General features: G+C 40.2%; 1 protein-coding gene across 2 annotated transcripts in view; it reads left to right on the top strand.

Annotated features, from left to right (window-relative positions):
* Window positions 1-22,234, top strand: part of SNX9 (sorting nexin 9) — a 59,199-nt gene that overhangs the window by 4,473 nt on the left and 32,492 nt on the right. For both annotated transcript variants that reach the window (XM_068677197.1, XM_068677196.1), the window contains exons 2-4: window positions 11,918-12,004; window positions 14,340-14,414; window positions 15,150-15,272. In XM_068677197.1, coding sequence (XP_068533298.1) covers window positions 11,918-12,004; window positions 14,340-14,414; window positions 15,150-15,272 — 285 coding nt within the window. The remainder of the gene's footprint in view (window positions 1-11,917; window positions 12,005-14,339; window positions 14,415-15,149; window positions 15,273-22,234) is intronic.

Consider the following 22,234-nt stretch of genomic DNA (forward strand, 5'->3'; position numbering starts at 1 on the left):
GTTTGACAGCCGGCTGTTGGGCTAGGAAGCGGGCGAGTTGATGGGGCTCTGTATGATGCTATGCTTGGGTAATGATTCCTCTGACTCAATTTTTCAAAGTTATTTTAAGCACCTGGGCATTGAGTCATCAGAGGCTCATTACCAGAGGTCGTCACTTTAAAGTATGATTACAGTAGTGAAGGAGGAGGAAATCTGGTATCAGATGCTATCGTGTTTCATGGTTCATCTGGTTTATATGCTCAGTGATTCAGATTTTCATGCTGGTTGAATTTTTCCATGTATCAGTAATGTTTGAGCAGTAAGTCCTTAAAGTTAACTGGGGCTTGGTGATAAAGTTTCTTTGACTCCATTGTTTCAACGTTTTTCTTTGGGAGTTGTCATCTCTTTCAGAACCTTTGTTTTTAAAGTCTTTGAAAATCTGCTTAAATTAGAACATCCGCACATTCTTCTGTCTATGAAAACTTCCTTATTTGATTAGGGTATCTGGCAAATTTCAAAAATCGAAGTTTACAGAGAGGCAAAGGGAACGTATATGGGAATTTTGCTGTTTTAAGGATATCACTTCCCTCCTATAATGTATTTACCCTCAATTGCAACATTGCTGTTGGAAGCAGGCTTGCGAAAGATTTGCAAAAGCAGGTAGCAGAGCCTGTAAAATAGTGGGAGTGATTTGTTTCAGCCAGCACTGCAGTAAGACAGATTAAATAATCCCAGATATCTAAACGTTAAAATGAATAATCATTGCAGTGTTCTGCATTTAAAGCTGCAACTTTTCTATGTCAAAGCACGTTTTGCAGTTAGAAGGTCATTTAACTCCTCAACTTTTCTGAAAGGGGCAAAAATCAAAGCTTGTGCTTTTACCTCCTTTAGATGTATTCCAGCTTTCTCAGCAATTTGTGATGAAAAAGGAGCTTCCCAAGTAACAGAGTTCAAAAAGCAAGGCGTTCTTGTAATAATTCAACAAGCAAAGCTCAAGTGCTCCTGAGGAGAAAGATCTCAGCATCCTGCTCACTGGAAAATTGAATCGGAGCTCTGAGCCTTATTTTTTCCAAAACAGTAAGAGGAAAAGGGCACGAGACACAAATTTTCTTGTAGGGAGTTGCCTTCGTGCAGGCTGCTCCAGCTGTTCGGGGGCCAAGAGGGGACCTTCAGGACTTTGCGTGGTGTGAAGGTCACACGAGCAGTCCTGGGCACTGCTCGTAAGAGGGTGTGTGCTCCTCGCAGGTCAGAGCAGTGCCTCTGTGTGAGCAGAGGTTTTGTTTTGCTAAGTTGGTTAGTGAAACTTGTATTTTCCTCCTGTATTTCAGAGCAGCTCTTCAGAAGGAGGCAAAGGGCAGAGCTTCCCCTGCCAATAAAAGCAGCTGCTTTACCAGAGGGTTTTCCAGTATGCAAAATGCGGCTGGAAGGAGGAGGGGGCCGCAGGGAGATGCTGGGTGCTGCACCTTAAGGCAGGTCCCGGGGGAGTCTGAGCAAAACAGCTGCTGGTGGGGACGGGCAGCGGTGCCTGACCTGGGGTTTCTGCAAGCGGGACTTGCCCGGGTGAAATCATTCAGGCGCCTCTCTTGTAAAACGTGGGACTCGTGTGCAGCCCAGTGATGGGTGTTTTCTCCCGACTTATCTCTGGGTTGCTGACTTCTGCTCTGACTTGCCATCTGTGCCTCCTTGGCGAAGGAACTGTTGTGCTTGTATTTTGTGCCTTCGCGCGGTATCTCTGTTTATACACAGCAGGTTTTGAACTTGCTCTCCTTTTCCCAGCACTTAGACACTGCAGTTCGCAATGTTCAGAGCAAAAATAGCCTGGCCTCTTCGTTCTAGTTAAACTCAAACGAAATGTTTGATTTCCTGGCTGATAGATAAAAATGGCTAATTTTCAAGTTTAAAAAAAAAAAAAAGCTATAAAAATTCTCTTAGGATGTCTGGTTCTCTCCTCTGTATGAGAGTTTTTCCCCTTTGTCACGCAGGCAGGCGATGAGACTATCACATTTGTTGTCTCTGCCGGCTCTGATGCCGCACTGGCATTCCACGAAGAGCCCGCACAATCGACCTTTCTGCAGCGCTGGGGCCATGACTGATGAGGCAATTCATTTTGTCCCAGAGCTTGATCAGAATCGGATCTGAGAATCAAGCTTACGTGTTTTGTCTCTTCTACTGGATTAAACATCATTTTTCTTTTTTCTTTTTTTTTTTTTAGCGACACAATTCTTTTAGCAGTACTGTCATTTCCTCCCTTAACAGCCCTGTATTTGTCTTCTGGAAATGGAACACGAAATGAAGCATCTTTCTCACTGCAGATACCTAGGCCAGATTTCTGGAAGTTTGTGTACAGGAGCGGAATTGTAACTGCTGTATCAACAGCTCTGCCACCTTCTGTCAAGCTTCCAGGTTTTCTATAAACTTGTAAGGGAGGAGCAGTTTAAGCTTTCTTTTCTGACCTTTTTTCATTTCTTTTACCAGTAACCTGTATAGCGACAGACACAGAGTTTCTGGGGTGTCCACTTCAAATCCATTCCTAGATAATGGAAGATGGTGATCTGTAAAAGAGAAACCTCAAAAGGTGTATGCCTTGCTGCAATGTGGCTCTTTCAGTTGTCACTGAAGGACTGTTTTTAGCAATGCTTCTGTCCAGGCACTTTTATTTTTTATGCAGTGGGATAGGACAGTGCTGCTAGCGTGCTGCTGCATGAAGTAGGTGAGCGATGTCCGCTTTCAGCACTGGCTGTTCTCCAGCTGGGCCTGGTGACTGAGCTCTGCGCACGTGAGCTGCTGCTGAAGGTGACAGGTTCGTAACTCCTGGGCTTTTCTGCAGTGTCAACAGAAAAGCCTAAAATAGCTGTAAGCTGGGGGTATGTTAGAACCTGTAAAACCCAATTTGATTTTTTTTTTTTTGCTTTTTTTGCTTCTTGAAGGACTAAGAGATCACACAACATGTAGTGTCTTGATTAATGTTGGTTACTGAATTAGCAGAGAATTTAGCAGAACTTCCGCGCTGAGGATCCGCTTTGCTGCTTTTTTTTTTTTTTTTTTTTTTTTTTTCTCGGATGTCTTCAGCTAGAATATTCCTGAGCACTGGTTTCCCAGTTGGTGTTATCAGTGTCTGGCCTTTTGGAGTTGTAAGGCTGTTCCATTCTGTGATTTACCTGGAAGCCGAGTTGTATTTGGAGTAGCATCATTTTAGCATGCAGGTTGGGTGCTCTGCAAGTTCTTCATTCGCATCTAGGTTGGCCTGTGCAGCTGGCGCATGGAGATGCACGACCTGTAATAGTGTGGTGAGTCTGCAAAGGCTTGGAGTTCATTAGCCTGCCTTGGTGAAACTTTGTGTCTCTCTAATTATTGGGATAATTACAGTTCTATAATCTCCCCTCACAGAGGAAGCACTCTTGTGTGACAACAGGCTGTCTTCATGAGTAGGTCAGGACGTGACAGATTTACTCGTGAATGCTGCAGGCTTCTCCTCAAAACCTTTGCCTCTTCCTAGCTTTGTTCTTCAGGGACGGGATGGCGAGGGTTTAATGCCAACTATTCCATGGTCTTAGGCTAACACCAGGAGTCACCATGGCAGGCTCCTGAAATACACGGTTAAACTTTGGGTCAGCAAACAGCTGCAAGAGACAGGGTAGTGATTGAATCTGGGCAGAGATTGTAATCACCCTTGAGATAAATGTATCCTGCCTAACATCCGTAAAACAAAGCCGTGCTGCACTCACTCCCGTTGAGCGTACTGGTGTAACTGGAATTAATCTTCTCAGATTGGCAGTTGTTTAGTTGGGGACCTGTTACAGATCTGTATTCAGAAAGGAGCAGATGAGGCAGTGTGGGCATGTGGAACAGGGCACTAAATTGGTTTTGAGAAATACCTTCTGACAGAGTTGGAGCTCCTCACTCCTGGTTAAAGTATTGCAATGCATTGTTACTTGATAACTGGCTTGTAACTAATGTTTTAAACTAGTTTGTTGTTGTTTTTTTTTGTCCTTGTGCAAGTGCTTAACCCAATAGAAGGCTCAGATGTGCTGAACAGGAGTACCTAAGTCAGTATTTGAAAACATCTGTAAATCACATGGGTGTGATTCATGTATTTCTGCACTTGCATTTCCTTTGCACCTGTGCTGCCCGGGTGTGTGCAGATCCTGCTGTCTGGTTCCCCAGTGCCCCATCAGTACATCAGTATGGGCACTGCAAAAGGTAACTGAGAGCTCCTTTTAAAGGAATTTTGTGGTTAAAACTTCAAAGTGCACGATGGCTCTTTTGCAAGTACCCCATCCGAATGCTGCTTTTTAAAACTACTGAGCTGCTTGTAGGTGATCCGCCAGCTTGAAAATCCCGAAGCTTGGCCATGAGTGTGCAAATAAAACCCGCTGTGTTTTGCATTGTTGCTGCTCGTGGCAGTGGTTTTCTACCCACCTGTATTGCGAACTGCAGGGAAAGGAGCTGTAATTCCCTTTAGCAGATCTTAAAATCTTCAAGTCTTATATTCCAGCACTTGTTCAGAGATCTTTAGTCTGATACCTTTGAGTCCTTACAGTGCCTCAGTAGCTTGTAGCCCCAGATGCTTGGGCTGAGCAGTGGGATCCCCGAGGTGTAGGAATCCACCTGAGCTCTCAGCAGGAGCGCTGCCTGTCGTGCTGGCCAGCAGCCTGGTCATGTTGGCGCCAGGTGTGCCGATGTTTGCTCATGGGTAAACAGCTATAAAGAAGTCCAGGGTCTGTACATCAAGAGCGAGGTATGTAACCAGAAGCAAGCAGGACTCATTTAACTGAATGCCAGTCTTCCTCTCTCTCTGAGAGCTGCTGGGAGTATTTGGAGGGGCTTCTTGGGTCCCTCGCCCTCCTGGCCTTCCAAGCTCAGCCATGGGATCCCTAAATTTTGGCTCTGCCAAAGCTGCCTGTACTTCAGCTTGGTCCTTTCACAGAGCTAGTGCTCACTGCAAGGAGTTAAGTGCCTTATTTTTCTCATTGGGAAATGCCCTTGGATGTAAATAACCAGTTTTCCTCGGAAAGAACCCGTGCCAAGAGCCACGAGGAGCTTCCAGGGGTTATCAGCTGTGGGTGTGCCTGGGGAGATTCATAGCAAGCAAAGAGCCTTCTTTAGGAGCTCCGTCTTCCTCAAGTCTGAAGAGCCAGTCTGTCCTCACACAAGGAAGGCATGAGTTGCTGAAGAAGGTTAATAAGCCGTTGTCCTTATGACTAAAGAAAATGTTTTTCAAGTCTTTCTAGCACTTGCAATCTTGCCTAGTCATTTGTTTCTCACAGAAGAACATCAAGAAGTAGCTGTAAGGTATGCATATCGAGCCTTTATTCTAATTTTAAAGAGTTGTTGGTTTAAGCCAGGTGCATTTTGGGGGGAATCAAGTATTTCAGTACTGTCCCTTACCTCATAAACGCTTCAAACTTTGCACCTTGTACCTTTTGGAACCTCTTTATGCTCTGTTAACCTTTCCCTTGGATTACGAGGCAGGTCTTTTAATCCAGTGCCATTATTTAATTACGTATCTGCCTGAAGTCCTGGAGGCACGTGCAGCTTCTGAGGGCGAAGCAGAGTTCCCTGCCCTCTCCTCTGTCTGCAAGCATGTTTTATTAGCAGGATGAAATGATGCAAGTCCTAGTTTCTTTGCTTTTTATCTGTGTTTAATTTGCTCCTAATGTGATTATAGTCAGCGTTGTTACCTCCAAATGACTAGCTGCGGGCTACTGGACTATTTCAGAGTTGAAAAATTGCTCAGAAGAAAGCGAGCCAGCAGGCCGAGAGAACACTTTTCAGTCTGGATTTGCAGAGTAATGGGAGGATCCTGCAGCTGCTGAGGGGACTTAGGGTAACGATAGCAGAAGGCTGTGATCCCTGCTGCTCCAGAAGTGGAGCTCTTCGCTAAACGATGTTTCACTTTTTGGATGAGTTTGTTTTAATTCTGATGTTGTTGAAAGCAAAAAGCCAATTGTGTGAGTAAAGAATTGTAGTGCTCAAGGGAGCTTTTTATTGAACAAGTGAATTTTAGCTTTTAGTTGCTCTTTAAGAAAATTATAGTATGAAACAAATTTGAAGTTTAGTAGGTAGTTTAGTTTCTTCAGCCTGGGTAGGTAGTGAGCACACCTACAAGAACAGCGATGCCTCACATTACACAAGCAATACACATTTTCTCAGTCTCTGTATTAGTTTACATGTTAAAATGATCCTAATCTTTTATTTTCTCTCCTGTAGCCAAGACAGAGAGTAGCTACCTTTCCAGGCTGAGAGGCATAAGCACTTTCAGAGCCATTTGAGGTTTCTGTTTAGGCTGTCCAAATATGCACTTAATCCAGCAGTCTGATACAATTGTGATGGATGGACCAACATGAAGAGGCAATTTTGTTAAATCATGGTGCCAGGTGTTGCAGTTGCTGCAATAACAAACATCTCAGTCCTGGAGTACTCAGGGGCTTTTGGGTGAGCCTGGGTTTTAGGGAAAGAAAAGGGGGGAGAAGGTTAAATATAGCTAAAAGCCACTGTTGGAAATACACTGAGGTGGGAAAAAAGGGATGTTTCCTACTTCATGTTCCTAAAGCATTTTTCTTCTTGTTCCTGAGCTCTTTGGACACTAGTTGTTTTAATTCTTCACCTGCTGAACCTCATTAGGTTCACGTGGTCCCACTTCGCAAGCTTGTCCAGGTCCCTTTGGATGGCATCCCTTCCTTCTGGTGTACTGACTGCACCCCTCAGCTTGGTGTCGTCTGCAGGCTTGCTGAGGGTGCACGATCCCACTGTATGTCACTGCTGAAGGCATCAAACAGCACCAGTCCCAAGATGGACCACTGAGGGACACTACTCATCACCAGCCTCCACCTGGACATGAAACTTTTTTTTTTTTTTCTAGAAACAGCATTGATGGGAAAAGCAATTCTGAAAATATACCTTTTAGTTTCAGCTGGTTTGGGATTTTTAAAGAGTTTTGCTTAAATTAGTAATAAAACTAATCTGCCACTTGCCAACATATTTATTAAAAAGGCTTTCTGTATGCTAATATCTAGTTAAGCTTTATCTCTGATCTCGATTCTTAAATCTAAGATTAATATTAATCTTTCTGTGCGACTGAATAAATGAGTTACTGCTTACAGCTGCTGAATCAGGAGTAGTCCTCGTCTTTTTGCGAGTTTGGTGCGAGAAATTCTAGAGAACGATGAGAGATGAAGAAGCATAGGAAAGAGAAGGAGCCAGTTTATTGGATCTTCTGTGCTTCAAGTCTGCCCACTATCATGGTTATTTAAAATTTAAGGAGTTTAGCTGAGAAGAGTCCTAGCTCAAAAAAAAAAGTCAATGCTTTTTTGAAGACATTTTGCTGGGCTTCCCAATTCATGATTTCTGCTTCTCTAGTGGGTTGCAGATTTCTTTGAAAAGATATATCTGCCCCAGTTTCTTCATAGAAACGAAATAGGGGATTTTTCTATGAATCTGGGAACTGCTGCTACTATCAGCATAGAAAATAGGACACAACACTGGAGGGGAAGCATGAAACTGAAATCTATTGCTCCCATTGCTACTGTGAGGCTGCAGTTGCCTTTAAGACAAGTGGCACCCAGCAGGCTGAACTTGTGAATCCCTGTCCCTTGAGAAGTGCAATACCGAATGGCTGAAGCTCCGAACCATGTGCTATCTGCTAAAAGGAAGGTATGCGTTTATTAGAGGAATTTCATGCTTTGAACCTTTTATGGATATTTTCATTGCACTGTGTGCTGCTGCCAGCTATCCTAGAGAAGATGGCATCTTGTGGTGTAAGTTTCTTAAACATTAACACGTGGCTGAAAACCATGACTGGCATAACAAGATCTCCTCCTAATAGAATGAAATCCTATCCGTGGGGGAACTGTTTTCAAAGATTAGCTCAAATTTTGGGTGGGTATCACTGATGTGCTCCAGTTTTGATGCTGTTCTCAAATTTATGCTGCTGGTGGACTGTGCCTGTGCACATCAGGATTGTCAGACCTGGGGGTAAGCTGCTCTTCTGCCTGAGCTTATGTCTCCCTGCTGATGCACCTTAGAAAAGGCAGAAAGCTTCCTCTTAGGAGAAATAGGAGCAACTGTTCCCACTCCTCCTCCGAGGTGCTGGTCCACTGGGATGCCTGTGGAGACCTCAAACTCACATAGCGCAGTGATAACGCGATCCTTTGTTAGAATTTCATCTTAATGTATCTTGCAGCCAAATTCCCCCCATAACTGATGTTAAGCATCCTGACAGGCTGCCAGCTGCAGTTTCCTAGCCTTATGTCTGTTTGCAGAAATCAGTTGGCAAGTGGTCGTGGTTATTTTTTTCCTCTTGGAAAGCAAGGGGGTGGGAGGAGCAGAAGGTGTGCAAGTCCGACAGATGTAAATAATGGATACAACTCCAAATGTGCAGAGGAACAGCGCTTTGACTAGGCCAGGTACTGCTTTTCAATAGGAAGAAGCTTTGTAGTTTAGACACTATTAGTGCTAATAATGCTTAGACACTGTTACTGTAACTTTAAAAAGCTGGCAATAATTTAATAATTTAACAAAAAGTTATGATTGTACATTAGTGGTCCTTCTGTATTATTTGGGATTGTCTTTGCTGTTTCAGCAGTTCCCATTTTATCGGTGTTCAAAATGTCTCTAAGCAATATCCAATTTATATATTGCAGTACCCAGGAGCTAAAATCTTTTTCTGGTTAAATGCTTTCTTCTCCCCATATACTTGTGCTATTTTGCAATAACCCCACTCTAAGCTACAAATACCGCTTGGATGCAATATCTGCGGCTAGTAAGTAGGAAATGGGTTATTGCCAAACCACACCATTTTCCTCTTTCATGTTTTGGAACTGATTGTCAAAAAATCAGATAGGTGTGGGGCTGCTGCCTCAGTGCAAGGAAATGCCAGAGGAAGGGCTTTTTCCACTGCTAACAATGCACTTGTTAGATGGAGCGAGTCACTTATAAACTCAACCCATTATAATTTTTATAAAAATTATATATAATATAGTCCAGTTTTGTATGGCTATGAATCCTTTCTTCAATTTGTCAAAATGCAGGAAGGCAAAAACTGAGTTTGTACTTTCTTCCCTTTTGCTATTTCTCTTTTAACAACTTCTGAAATTGGAATCTGGAGCAGGTGAATTGGTAGATGTGGCACAAGGGTTTTTATTAAATTCTATGCCTCTCTCTTGGTCTTTCCTTCCATGTGTGCTGAATACTTCCAGATTTCTCTGAATAACTTAATCTCCTTGGAGAATGAAATATTTGCACCTGATGTCTAAGTTGTTAGACACAAATATTCAAGATTTTCAGTCTGGTCAGTACTGTAGGTTGTTGAGCCACTTCTCCTGAAGACTAAAAATCTGGGCATGTCCTGGTGAACTCCTCTTTCTGTCAACGAAGCCTCAACTTGCTACTGTCTTGTACTGCTTGAGGGATGTGAAGAAGGCTGCTTGCCCCGCAGGCCAGATGCCTGAGCTGTGTTCAGGTTGTATAATGGGGTACATATGGGTAACCTGCTGCAAAAATGACATGTTCAACACCTTTACAACTTAATGCTGAGGAGAGAGGGCTGGTGAATGGTGCTTCTTACAGCCCTACCTAAATTGTTCCTGCAGTTCAGAAAGCGTGTTTCTTATCTTCAATGTTACTGCTTTGAGGAGTGAGATGGGCTGCTCGTCCATCTGCAGGGAGGCCTGATTTTCTGCTGGGAGGAAAGCAGTGCTGTGATCCAGAGCAGTTTTCTCCTGTTCATCGTGGTTTTGCATGGCATAATCCGAAAGTGCTGAAAGCCTCCTTTCCAAAGGAAGAAGGATAATGATAGGAAGCACTAAATGTGCTTAGGACACACAATTTTCTGAAATGTTGTGCTTCTCTAGTAGAAAGGACCAAGTGCTTGACTTGTGCGCGTCGCTCCTGATTTGCTTTGTCAGCTGAGCTACAGGATGTGCATTTTCCTCTTTTGTTTTTATTTACGCTGAAGTGAAGTATCTTGACCAGACAGAAATATTTCCCCATGATACTTATGAAATTAAGATGTGGGGAAAGGAAGCTGTGTTTTTTCTGGTTTTATGTCAGAAGGGATGCCTGGAGGGGGATCGTAACAACCTCCAGTTTTGAGGCTTGATGAATCTCTGTCTTCTGGTATCTTTTTTTTTTTTTCTTTTTTTCTTTTTTTCCTATTATATAGTTTGCTTTTAACAGGAAATACTGATTTTACTGTGATATTTATGGCAAAAACGATTTGTTTCACTTTTTTCTTCCCCGACCTCCAAGTGCAAGAAGGCCCTCGTTGCTGTGAGCAGTGTCTGACGTTGTCAGTAATGCTGTCATAAACTTGGTGGTGGTGGTGTTTCTTCTGGCTTATTTCCTGCTGGTAAAATAAATTCATAAATCCAGCTTGTGTAGGAGCTGAGGTAACTAAACCTCATGGTGATGGAGGTGAGGGCATGGTCTTGCTTCTTCCCAGATGTGCTAGGGAAACGGATGTCTTTCCTGAAATAAGCTTTCTGCTGCTTGTAATCCTGTATGAGCTGGTGGGGAGGGGGGTTCTTTCCTTGAGGTCTGTTCTGTGGATTTGGGGCCTGCAAAACCATGATTGTGCTACCAGTTTTAGAGGCCTTGGTATACACCCACAAATCTTTGTAACTTTGTTTTTAGAAATGACTTACCTCCTAAACTTCAAGCTACTAAAGACTTTTTCTTGTTACTGGGTTTCTAGCTTGTTACTTTAGTTGCACAAGTAAAGCTGTTTGTTAGCAGCGTCTGGTAACACCCATACTTTTCCTGCTTGGCCTTCCTGACCAGTCCTCTAGCTTTCTGGTTGCTGCTCTGTGATATGCAGCATTGGCAGCAATGGCATAAAATAAGTATTGATCACTTCTGGCACACCTGGTTGGCCTGACAACTTGAGATATAAATTATAAGGTTTCTATTTATAAGTTCTGTTAGTGTGATGAGTTTTATTTCCAGGAAAGACAAGCATAGATAAACTTTAAACCTGACCAAACAAGACAGCAAGAAACCCTTAATCTAATATGAATCTTCCTTTAAGATTCTAGAGTGAACTATGTGTGATTTTTATCAGATACTCTCTGTGTCAATTTGAAGAGTTTGTAAGAAAATAGTCACTTTTAATTCCCGAGAGCCTTCTCTACTTTAGATTGGAAGGTAATGTAATAGAAGACAATGAAACGATAATTGGGAATATAACCTTACCCCATGCCACAACTCTGTATATAAAGCAGCTCTGTCCTTTAAACAGAAACATTGACAATGTTGTCTAATAACATTTTTTTAATGTTGTGCAATTGCAGTCAGTACACAGTAAAGACTTTTGTGTCTAAATACTTGAAAATTAAGTTGTTCTTTCTGTTTGTGTTTCTCCCCCCTGCCTGTGCCAGTATGTAACAGGCCCGCTCTGTTTGTGCATTTCGTAGAATCACAGTTCCTCCTGATTACTGAGAATCTCAAAACATCACTGTGCGTATTACTATTTGTGTGCAGCAGTGACTACTCACATGTGCAATCACTTCTGATTTCCTCTGTCCGAATTGCTTGCTCCATGAAACAGTCCCCTTTACCCAAATTGGAGTTGGAATGTGTCTCATAGGATAAAATATTAATTGGATTGTTTGCTAGTTAGATGCCTTTCCTTCTTCCCCTTGGAAAAAGCTGTACAGACAATTTTGGACAGGGCAGAGAACAGCAAGCTTGATATTGTGAATCTTCCAGGAAAAAAGTGGTCATCTGTAAGAGCAGTGCAGGAGATTTTTGTCTCATAAAGTTTGCTTTAGTGTTCAGTTTGGAGTTCTAATTTTGGAGATAATAGCTTCCACCGTGCTGAATTGCTCTTCATACATCCAGCCTCTCCCCACCTATATAACAATGCTATTTAACAAGGAGTCTTCTGTGCAATCATCTAAATAACATGGAAGGCTCACTGGTGTGTTCTTTTCACTTACAGGCTCGTGTTATGTATGATTTTGCTGCTGAGCCTGGAAACAACGAGCTGACCGTCAGTGAAGGGGAGATCATCATTATTACCAACCCGGTAAGAAAAATGACATGGAGACAGGGCTTCCGTGCACTGTCCTGACCTAATTCAGCAGGTGAAGGAAAAGCTGTGCTAGGTGACTCTGTGAATCCCTGACCACCTTCCACTGAAGAAGTAGCACACAAACTAAAACCAAAGAATTTTCTAACAGTGTTGTGGAAACAAATGCAATGAGCAGGATTCTGGATGTCAGGGGCCCTCTCAGCCTGTGCCTACATGCTTTGGAATTCTTTGCTCAGCTTTTTTATTCTGTTAAACAGATCTGAGTGCCAAGGCAGAAAGAGCTAATGATAGTGATACCCTTTACATCTGAGTGTTGTCTTTTTTTTTTTTTTTTTGTGCCTAGTGTTCCACATTTTGTGTTTATGTAGTCTTTCACATTTGCCACTTGAATTTAAATAATTCTGACATGCCAGCTCCCTTCAAGTCTTTGCATTTTTTAATTAATGACTTCAGTATTCCAAGTTTCTTTAAAGAACTTGTCACAAAATTTCTAAATACATGTTTCTAAATCTGTGCATTCTTCCATAATCAAAGCAATGTGCACAAGGTACAGGGAAGGAGTGGGGAAAATATTAAGGTAATGCTATCAAGGAAAATTTCAATTATTCTTAAAGTATGTTTGAGCAGTGCTCTTTGATTTATTAATGACAGCATGCTTTTATTCTCCTATATATTTCTTACAATTGAACAACAGAAGTGTTAGTTGAATCTTCTGAATCTTTAGTGATATGGCTCAATGAATAGGCTTTCTTTTTGAAACAAACAAAACCCCCTCATCTGGATGCCAGATTTTGTTTATCTGGTTGCATAGGAAATGTACAGATGAAACAAATTTTTGAAAGAGCATAATCATGTATTACCCTGATACTTTTAATTCCACTGACTTTAAATATTTGAAGCAGATATTTAATGGAATCAGCACCCTCTTGAGTAGGATGCTGTACTGTAGCAGAGGTAACTTTAAATAATTCAGGAGTTTTATGTCATTTCACAATAAACAGTTTACAGCTTTTAAATTAGCTTTTCCTGAAAAAGCTGTTTGTGTGATAAGACAATATGCCTAAAACCAAGTAAAAAATTACTTCATGCTGTCCGTGATTGAACTGCATCATAAATTGCCACAAAGGTTCTAGAACTTTTTTGATAGTCTTTTTTGATAGTCTTTTTTGATATAATAAGTTCATAGAGAGCAATGGAATAAGTCATGAAAATCCATTGTTGGAATGCTAATAAGTGCAGTGGTACAAATGTGACTTCTGGCGTAAGATGTCATTACTCCTATAGATTAACCAAACTAGTTGAATTTTTAATCTGAGATATCTAGTTCTTTGTGTTCATAAGTGTAATCTATTAGGTATATAAGAAAAAGCAATTGAAAGTTTGTTATTTCAATAACTGATTGATCTTTACTATTTAAACTCATAAATACATAGGCAGACTTCTCTTTGTTATGTGCAGAATTAGAGAACTTCTAAGTAAAAAAAAAAAAAAGAAAATTGTGCATAAACAAATATATCAGTTAAAAAGCAAATTAAGAACCTGAAATTCAGTAATTGCTGTCTAGCATATGTGGTTCCAATTCTCAGCTTGACATGTAACTTGAATTAGCTTGACATGTAACTGTTCGAGAAACAGCTGGATTTTATTTTATTTTTAATCAGAACTGGCTTATTCCAGATAACGTCTTGGAATTGACTTTGTTTAACTGCAAAGTTCTGCAAAGGCTTTCTAGTGTGTGTAGAATGTGTTTTAAAATAAAAAAGTCAGTAACAGGTTGCAGCACTGAGGTATGAACTGTTAGCTTTTTCCAAATTGATGGTCTGAGACCTGCCTCTGTGGCATGCGTCTCTGAACTTTGAGATTATCCTTAATGTTCTTGTGTTACAGCTGTCTCTCATCACACACCTTCCATGGGTGAAGTCCAGATTATAGAAATGTTACCAGTAGCTTAATTCCCCAAGTCTCCTTTCTTTCTAATCTGTTATTGAATAAAATGAATGCTTTGGTAACAGCATTCTGATGGCTGTGCACAGAATTGGCTGTGCATAATGCAAAAATGATTGAGTGCTCAAAATTAAACCTTTTTCCATCGTGTTCGTTAAACCTGAAGTCCTCATTGCCATGTGAAACAAGCACTGCCTGTGTTCTGTTTAAATGAGTATCTGCTTATACAGTAGATTTAAGCGAGCTTGTTCATGGTCATATAGTCAGACCTGTCTACTGAATGTTGCATTCTGCATTTGATAGCAAGCCAGTGCTCCTTTCTGAGTTTAAAGCATGCCGTGGGATCCATCTAGCAAAAGTATTTCCGTATTATTATTTTTTTTAGGATGTTGGTGGAGGCTGGTTAGAAGGAAAAAACAGCCAAGGAGAGAGAGGACTTGTTCCAACAGATTATGTTGAGGTAAGTGACTGCATCGCTATGCACTAAGCAGAACTACTGAAGAAGCAATCCTTTGGTTTGCTGATCAGACTCTCAATGCTCAAATGTGAAATGTCCAGTGTTAAAGCTCAGAACATATAATATCATTGAAGCAGCTGTAGCTGACTTCAAAGATCAGTGCAAATGTGTCATCTAAAGCTACTGTGCTTCTTCGTGGTTTCCCAAGAAATGCAACAGGAGGTTAACCACAGCGAATATCAGTGATACACGGAACATGAGCGATGTTGAGTTTGCTTCTGGTTTTGTGCCCCATGATTTTGTTTTCCTGTCTGAAGACGCAGATGTAGAAGTGCAATGAGTAATACAAATTACACTGCTGTTGCTGTGGATGACTTGCCACATGCTCATAAATCTCTAGAATGGAAATGCATTTCTGGGGCTCAGGATATGGGACCCCAAATCCAGGGATTGAGTTCCCAGTCTCCAAGCAGAAATGTTAGCTACCTTGTTAATCCCTTGTTAATTTATAGATAGGTGTCTACTGCCACAAATATGTTATGCTATGATAATGCAAACCAGTTCTCCTTGTCATGGAAATAAATCCTCTAGATTTTCTTCAGTCAACTTCTTGTAAAAGATACTATTGAGTTTGAATTCAGGGTATATGCTGTCATCTTAACATCTAGTGTTAGAAGGTTCTATGTAATTGGATCAATGGAAGCATAAAAAAATCTCTTGCAACTTTTTCCATTTCAGATTATAACCGACAGTACAAAAGATGGACTTAGTTGTGGTAACTCATTAGCTGACCAAGCCTTTTTTGATTCCCTCTCTTCAAATACAGCTCAGACCAACTCGGCTGCAAAAAGCAGTAATCAGGTACGTCTCCATTTTTTTTGGCAACAGTGGTCATGGCAGGTTCTGTTGACATAACTGCTTGCACTTCTCCATTGTGCTGTACCATATTTGTGAACCCTCATACAAGTACTAATTAAAATAATTGTGTTTTCCTTAGGGAACACTTCTGTTGAATATTAATGGTTTGTATGTCTCTTCAGTTACTGTCGCTGCTAGAAAAAGGAGCATTCTACTACTTTCAAAAATAGAGAGCATTTTATTTTTTTTCCTGTCTGCAACCATTTAAATCCGTGGCTGCCTCAATCTCTGTACCCCAGTTGTGTATAAATCACTCCTGGTAACCTCTGTTAATATGCTTACATTTTTAAGAAACTATGCTTTTCCTTTCTTTTCCTTTTCTGTTTTTTCTTTTTAATTTCTACTATAATTGGGTGTTCTACGCATCATCAGCCAGTGATGTATATACACCTTGTTCAGAATTTGGGTAAGGTTTGTTTCTTTGATTAAAAAAAGATAAAGTAATTTCAGGCATTAATTCTGGTTTGTTGAAGAAGAGGCTGACTGTTTTTGCTGGAAGACTGTTTTCTTTTCCTTTTCTCCCTTTTTCCTTTATTCATGGTGTTCTGTCCAGTGTCAATTTATCAAGCAGCAAGTATTCAGTTTCATGTTACATATCCAAGGGCAGACATCATCTTAACACAGGCTGTTTGTTATGGTCTACATAGTACTGCATGTCTTACACGTAGGAACAGTTAAACATGTCAAAGTCCATAGGTCAATAGGAGAATGAAATCTCTATCAGCAGCATGCAAAGGTCTCAGGTGTTAGAAAGTAAATGCTTTAGTCATTGTAGCAGCTGGGAACACACCTAGTTTGTAGAACACTTAAAAATCAGTTATTAGTTTTCTGAGCTGTAACTTGCACCACAGGACTTTGAGATGAAGTGAGATCTCTTGAAAAGTGTGTGTTGACTGTCATGCAGAAATGCCCCGTGTAACAGTTCACTGACTATATTGCATTTAATTTCTTCTGTGTATTGAGCTAGGCAATGCCAGGAGTAATACAAGTCCTCCCTAACTTTTAAATAAAAGTTTCTAACTGTTCTTCAGTGATCATTTGTAGTTCGCCTTGTTGTGACTGTCAAAAATAAAAGGTGGTAGAGTAGGGGGGAGATCCCAGTGGTACTTGTAAGCGCTCTCTGATGAGATCCTCCGGGCAAAGTCACGGGAGGAAAAGTTAAAGCAAAGATGTCTGTTTTGTGGGAAATAAGGAATTAATGTGTCTGTGTAATTTTGGAAGATGAATTTTTAGAGGAGGGAAATGCTTGAAAATGCAGGGATCATAGGCTTGGTAGTTTACTGACTCTGTAATACAAACAAATTTACTGTTTCTTCATAAGATTTGGAAGGGGGTAACTTCAGGTGAACAGCTCGCCCCATCTCTGTCAGTGCATTATTCTTATTTGTCTGATCCCTCTCCATTATTCTTCAAATGCTTCAAGAGACAGTTTGGAGAACCTGTGTACCATGGTGTATTATAATAAAATTATACTGCTAACAGCAATAGGAGAGAGGGGAGTGTGCATCTGGATGCAGGCAAGGTCATGCAAGATGTGGGGGAAACTAATCAATTCTCTCAAGCTAGTATGTCAGGGGTTTCTGTTTTCCTGCTTTTTCATTACAGAAACCATCATGTTGCATGGTCAGGATTTTGTCATGATTTCAGTTTTCTCAAGTTTTTTATTTTAACTGAGTTCAGTAAATTGCTGTTTGTTTTTTTTCATATATATATACACACACACACACACACACATATATATATATATATATATACATATATATATATATTATATATTATGATATATATATTATAATATATTATAATATATAATAATATAATATAATATATAATATTATAATATATATATTATAATATATATAATATATTATATAATATATATATATATATATATATATGTAGATATAGATACATTCGAAAAGCAGTAGGTCTTGCTTTGAAGGTTTTTCAGCTTCTGACATTCATCCGGTAGCCTGTTCCTGTAGTTTATTGGTAATAAGAATTTAATTTGTATACTGAGCAGTTGGCTTCAGCTTTTGGCTATTATGCCTTTCTCCCAGATTGGAGAGCTCTGTAGTTCGTGGTATTTTCTCCCTGCGGAAGTTCTATGGTTAATTGCCCTCATGATTAAGAAGCTCTATCTGTTTGTTTCTTCATGCAAGAAGTTTCTTCTTCCATGAAAGTCTGCCTTCTGCGATCTTTCTGATCTTGTGACTCATCTGTAAAATGAAGATACTGGAATTTTATGCATTCTTCCTGTGTACATCACATGGCTCAAACCAGAGGTTTAATATTGCTGTTCTGGTATAGAAAAGCCTGATACACTAAAAGATTGCATTGGCTCTTGTCGCATTGCATCAGGAGGTCAGAGTTGTTCATCCACTGTGTCCCAGCTTCTTTTTTAGAGCTGTTGCCTGTAAGAATACAGCCTTCTGCTTTCTGGGTGTAGTTGTTCCTCAATGCATTACTCCACGCTCAGTTGTGTTAACATTTGCATTTTTTAACGTGAGTTTGTTCAGACACTCTGGATTCAACTGTTCAGGCACATCTGGATTCAGATGCACAGTTGCAAGTAATTGACTTATTATTTTCAAGTTGATTTAATGAGTGACTGGGTCAATATACAAAGTGCTTCATCTACAAATGCAATTTGCGTGTTCTGGCTATGGAGAGCACAGAAATATGACAAATTAGTTGCTAATGTAAACAGAATTGATGAAGGAACTGCTACAGTAGTAGAAACTAAAATGTTCATAGGTAACAGTCTTGTGCACTGAATAAGAAATGTCAGCATTCCTAACTGCTGACATTTTGTTACCTGCCACTTTGTAGTAACATGGGATTTCAAGCTTATTACAAGATTATATAAAAGCACTTGTAAATGAACAGGGTATTCTTAGGATTTTTCATACTACTGCTGTATTAAAGTCGCTTTAACATACATCTAATCATATAACATTCACGGCTCCCCGATTTTAGTAAGGCAAAAAGACATCTTAATTCTTGAAATGCCTACCGTTCTTCTAACAGTAAGGAAAAACATGGACTGTTACACAGCCTTTCAGTACCAAACCTTATTAAAAATAGTAGATTTATCTAAGTTACCATGTTAGCTTATTTGGTTCCCTTTTTTAAGAGACCTGCTTTTATCAAGTAGCAATGCTGTATATGATACTGACCCTTAAATCATGGCAGTGTTCCCAAATCTGTTTGGGGGGGGGGAACACTCTAACTTGTTCCCTGTATCTATAGCCATCCCCTTTTGCTTTCCAGGCAAACAACAGACCTTTGGTTTCCCACTATGGCCCCTTTTTCTTTTTGGTGTTTAAAAAAACACAACATGTCTGTCTTTCCTTTTCCAAGATGTGTTGTTGTCATTCAGGGAATTATCTCCTGAGAAATAATTAGTAAGCAATACCTCAATGAGCTCTACTGACTTCTTTTTTTTCCGCTGAGAAATATATAATGTCCACAGTAACATTTTGGTTTTGTGCTGTATCTAGGTTTGCCACAAACGTGAAGTGACAATAGAAATGGAGCAGAGGTACTTCCTGAAGAGAAGGGAAGAATTTGGCACAACTTGGCAGTTTATTCTTCCCCAGTTAATTCCTGGAGTCAGCAATGTCTCAGCAATAAATGTCTTGGTAGAACTTGCAGCTGCTCCTTAGGGGAGTCTCAAGCAGATAAGAGACTCACACCCAGATAGCCAGAAAGAGGTGAATGTTTCCAAGAACTATGTGTAGAAAACACTGGGGGAGATGAAAGCAACCAGAGGAAGCACTAAAGCTATTTATATGCAAACAAGGAAAAAAATTGCTGAGTGTGACTATTTTTACTCCTAGAGAAGAAAAGCAGATATGAGATCTTAATGTTACATTTGCCCATCGTGTTTGTGCTTTCATATCTGAAAAGCCTTTGGATAATATTAGTCAACAAAACATAATCTGAGTAACCCCTAGCTGGCAAGGATGGGGGCTGTTACATGGCTCTCCTACTGTCTTGACCTTGTAGCTCTTCAAAGGAAATAAAGGAATGAAAAGTTCTTCTCTGTCAACCCACTGTTCCTCTGAGTGATAATTCAGGCTTGCTAATTTTTAGTCATTTGAAACAACCAGTGAGTGAGTATATCAGCACTCTGTTTTTTTTTTTTTTGTTAGAATTGCATATATACATTAAAGAAAGTTACCTGTGAACTTTTCTGGTGTTAAAATAACACTGGTAATAATGGCACTGGAATCAATTTAACTTACTGTAATACATCAAACCTGAAATTTCTCGATTCCGGTGAAGAACATGTGGTGTTTTTTTTTCTTTGTGTGCTGGATTGTTTCCGGGGGCTGTAGCAACAACAGATATCCTTTTAGGCACTTTTGTTTAATCTTTCTTATTGCAGTTGTGAGCAAAAGTTGTGAACAAAAACAAGCTTGCCATTTTTAAATGGTGTATATCTGACTAAATTACAGTTATGTTGGCCCAAACTAGTTCTCCTTTTTAAGAAGCTAAGCCTTTTTTGTTCTGAGCAGTAGTCTCACTAATGGTATGTAAACAAACCAGCTATATATGTAAGAGCTGTAGATGTGGCTTCACCGTACTTTTAGATATAAAAGTAATCCTTGCAACTAACCATAAGTTGCGTTTGTAGAGGAGTTTGTTCCCTTTTCTTGACGTTGATTTTCTGATCGCTGCCAAGTCCACTTCTGTATACAGATGACTGTACAGCTCTTTCAGTTCTAGGTAAAACAGGTATTCTGCAAGTTAGCTTTTTTGTGAATTGCTGATTTGTCAGTTAATTCCAGAGTGACCTTGGTGAACCCATGTGTAGTATGTCTTCAGATATGTTGTAGGCTAACCAACAAGGGCCCAGGAGTAGGTACAGGAAGCAATTAATAGGAACTTCTTGTTCATCTTGTCTTATCCACTGTAAGTGAAACCACTTGGGATGGTTTCTCTCACAGTTGAAGAGTATGAAAATATACGGACTGCCTTAAGTGCAGAAAGTCCTTTCCCTTCAGAATACCGTGGGACTTCTTTATGGGCAGGACAAATCAGCAATAGTAAAAACCATCTAGTTTGGTGTGCAGGAGCTGAGGCAACTCCTAAGTTATAAGATGTGTAGGACATACATTGTTGAACATGCATAAGGAGGACACTGAGAAGGCTATTCCCACGGTTGTGCTTCACGTCTTCTCCAATTCTTGCAGCTTAATGCAAGTTGTAGTCATTAATTTGTATACCATGCCTGCCCATGAACTGCCATGAAAAGCACTAGATATTAAGAGTTAAGAAGATAAATATAATTACAGTGTTCTTACTAGGAGTGCATGATTCTGCTGCTGTGGAAATTGGCACGTGTGTTACTGTGTTCCTGGAAGAGCGTTTCTATTCTCTGACATTGCTACGTGCGTGCAGTGAGGTACGAGTATTGTTGTGAGAAATGTCTGACGTACTCATGTTTGGTTGAGTCCGGTCTGTCTTGTTAAACCAGTATGCTAAAATATAACATGTGCAGCTAGGATCACCGTGAAAGTTGCACTTGTAATTTTTGATGGACTTTGCAAACATGCTTCCCTAAATAATAAGCCTTAACTCTATGTAAATGTGCATTTTTGCAAGATTTTAAGTGCACACAGAGGTAACTTTACATTAACCATGTCTTGAAGAGTTTAGTGTAAAAGTTGTCTAAAGAAGTACAAGCAAAACTAGTGGGTTAGAACTGTTGGTAAGCCACAAAAATACCCAGTGTTTTATGCTAGTTTGCTGGTTTTCGTGTTTAGTAACTTCCAGTTCCTGTTACAGATGATGACACTACAACATCCTTCATTGCTATGTGTAGTTTGAAATCAATGCGTTTTTCCCCACGTCTAAGTCACTATATTGTAGTCAGACCTGTATCAGGAATTTGTGACCAACTCTTTTTAGCAAAAATACCAGGCAGCTTATGACTTCCATAAAACACTGGAAACGCTGGTTTGCTTGCTCTGGAATTAAATGTATTTACATACTAAAAAATAACTGTCCAAAATAAGACAATGATTATACCTTCCCAAATTATGGAGCTGTCTTTTTTTGAGTGTCCCAGTGGAATAAAGGCTCAGGCAGCAAGTTGTTAAACTATAGATCACTCTTCATCTTCATCATGCACCCATACCATCAGGCAAAATCTGAATATTCCTGAAATAATCTTCTCACAACTTAGTGTTTGCATGGTCTCTCGTAGACTTGTTTTCATTTCATTTCTTGTTTTGTGAGCTAGCCTTGTTGTGTGTGTGGTATGCTGTTGCTGATTTTTAAATCTCTTCTTGCTCGTTAAATGCTTCTTACTTTTAAGGTGATATCTTTAGCATTTGTAATTGAGAGTGGTAACCTGAAAAGTCTTGGCTAGTCACACTCTTCAACTCTCCTCCTCCAGAAAGCACAACACGGGAAACCCATGTTCTGTTACAAAATAAAATAAAATAAAGCCTTGTTTAATCTTTGTAGCCTGACCTTTGGATGTCTAGAGAGCATCAAGGAGGAACAGGGAGTTTTTCTTCTGTTTCTGGCTTTGCTGTGACTGCTACTTGAAAAACTAAGTGAAATTCTTCATCTGTGTATTGAGAAGCCATTAGGGACTGAAATGAAGTCGAGAGAAGACAAGGATAGGGAGGTGACTTGGTTGGCGTTTACATATTCCTGTGTGGGTAACAAAAACAGAAGCGTGACAGAACCTCCCTGAATAAACATGTATGGGATTTTTAGTGACAAAGGTGAAGTTAAGCAGACTTGAGAGGGGGGGGAAAAAATCGACTTCCTCTAAGCAGTGAGGGTGACAACAGACGTGCTTTTTCCCTTGCCTCACCCGATCACTGAGGTGTGGGGTGGTTTTTGCTGTTTTTTCCTCTCTCAAGTCTCAATGATGTATCCTT

The sequence above is a fragment of the Anas acuta genome, chromosome 3 (assembly GCF_963932015.1).
Source record: "Anas acuta chromosome 3, bAnaAcu1.1, whole genome shotgun sequence".
Taxonomy (NCBI): Eukaryota; Metazoa; Chordata; class Aves; order Anseriformes; family Anatidae; genus Anas; species Anas acuta.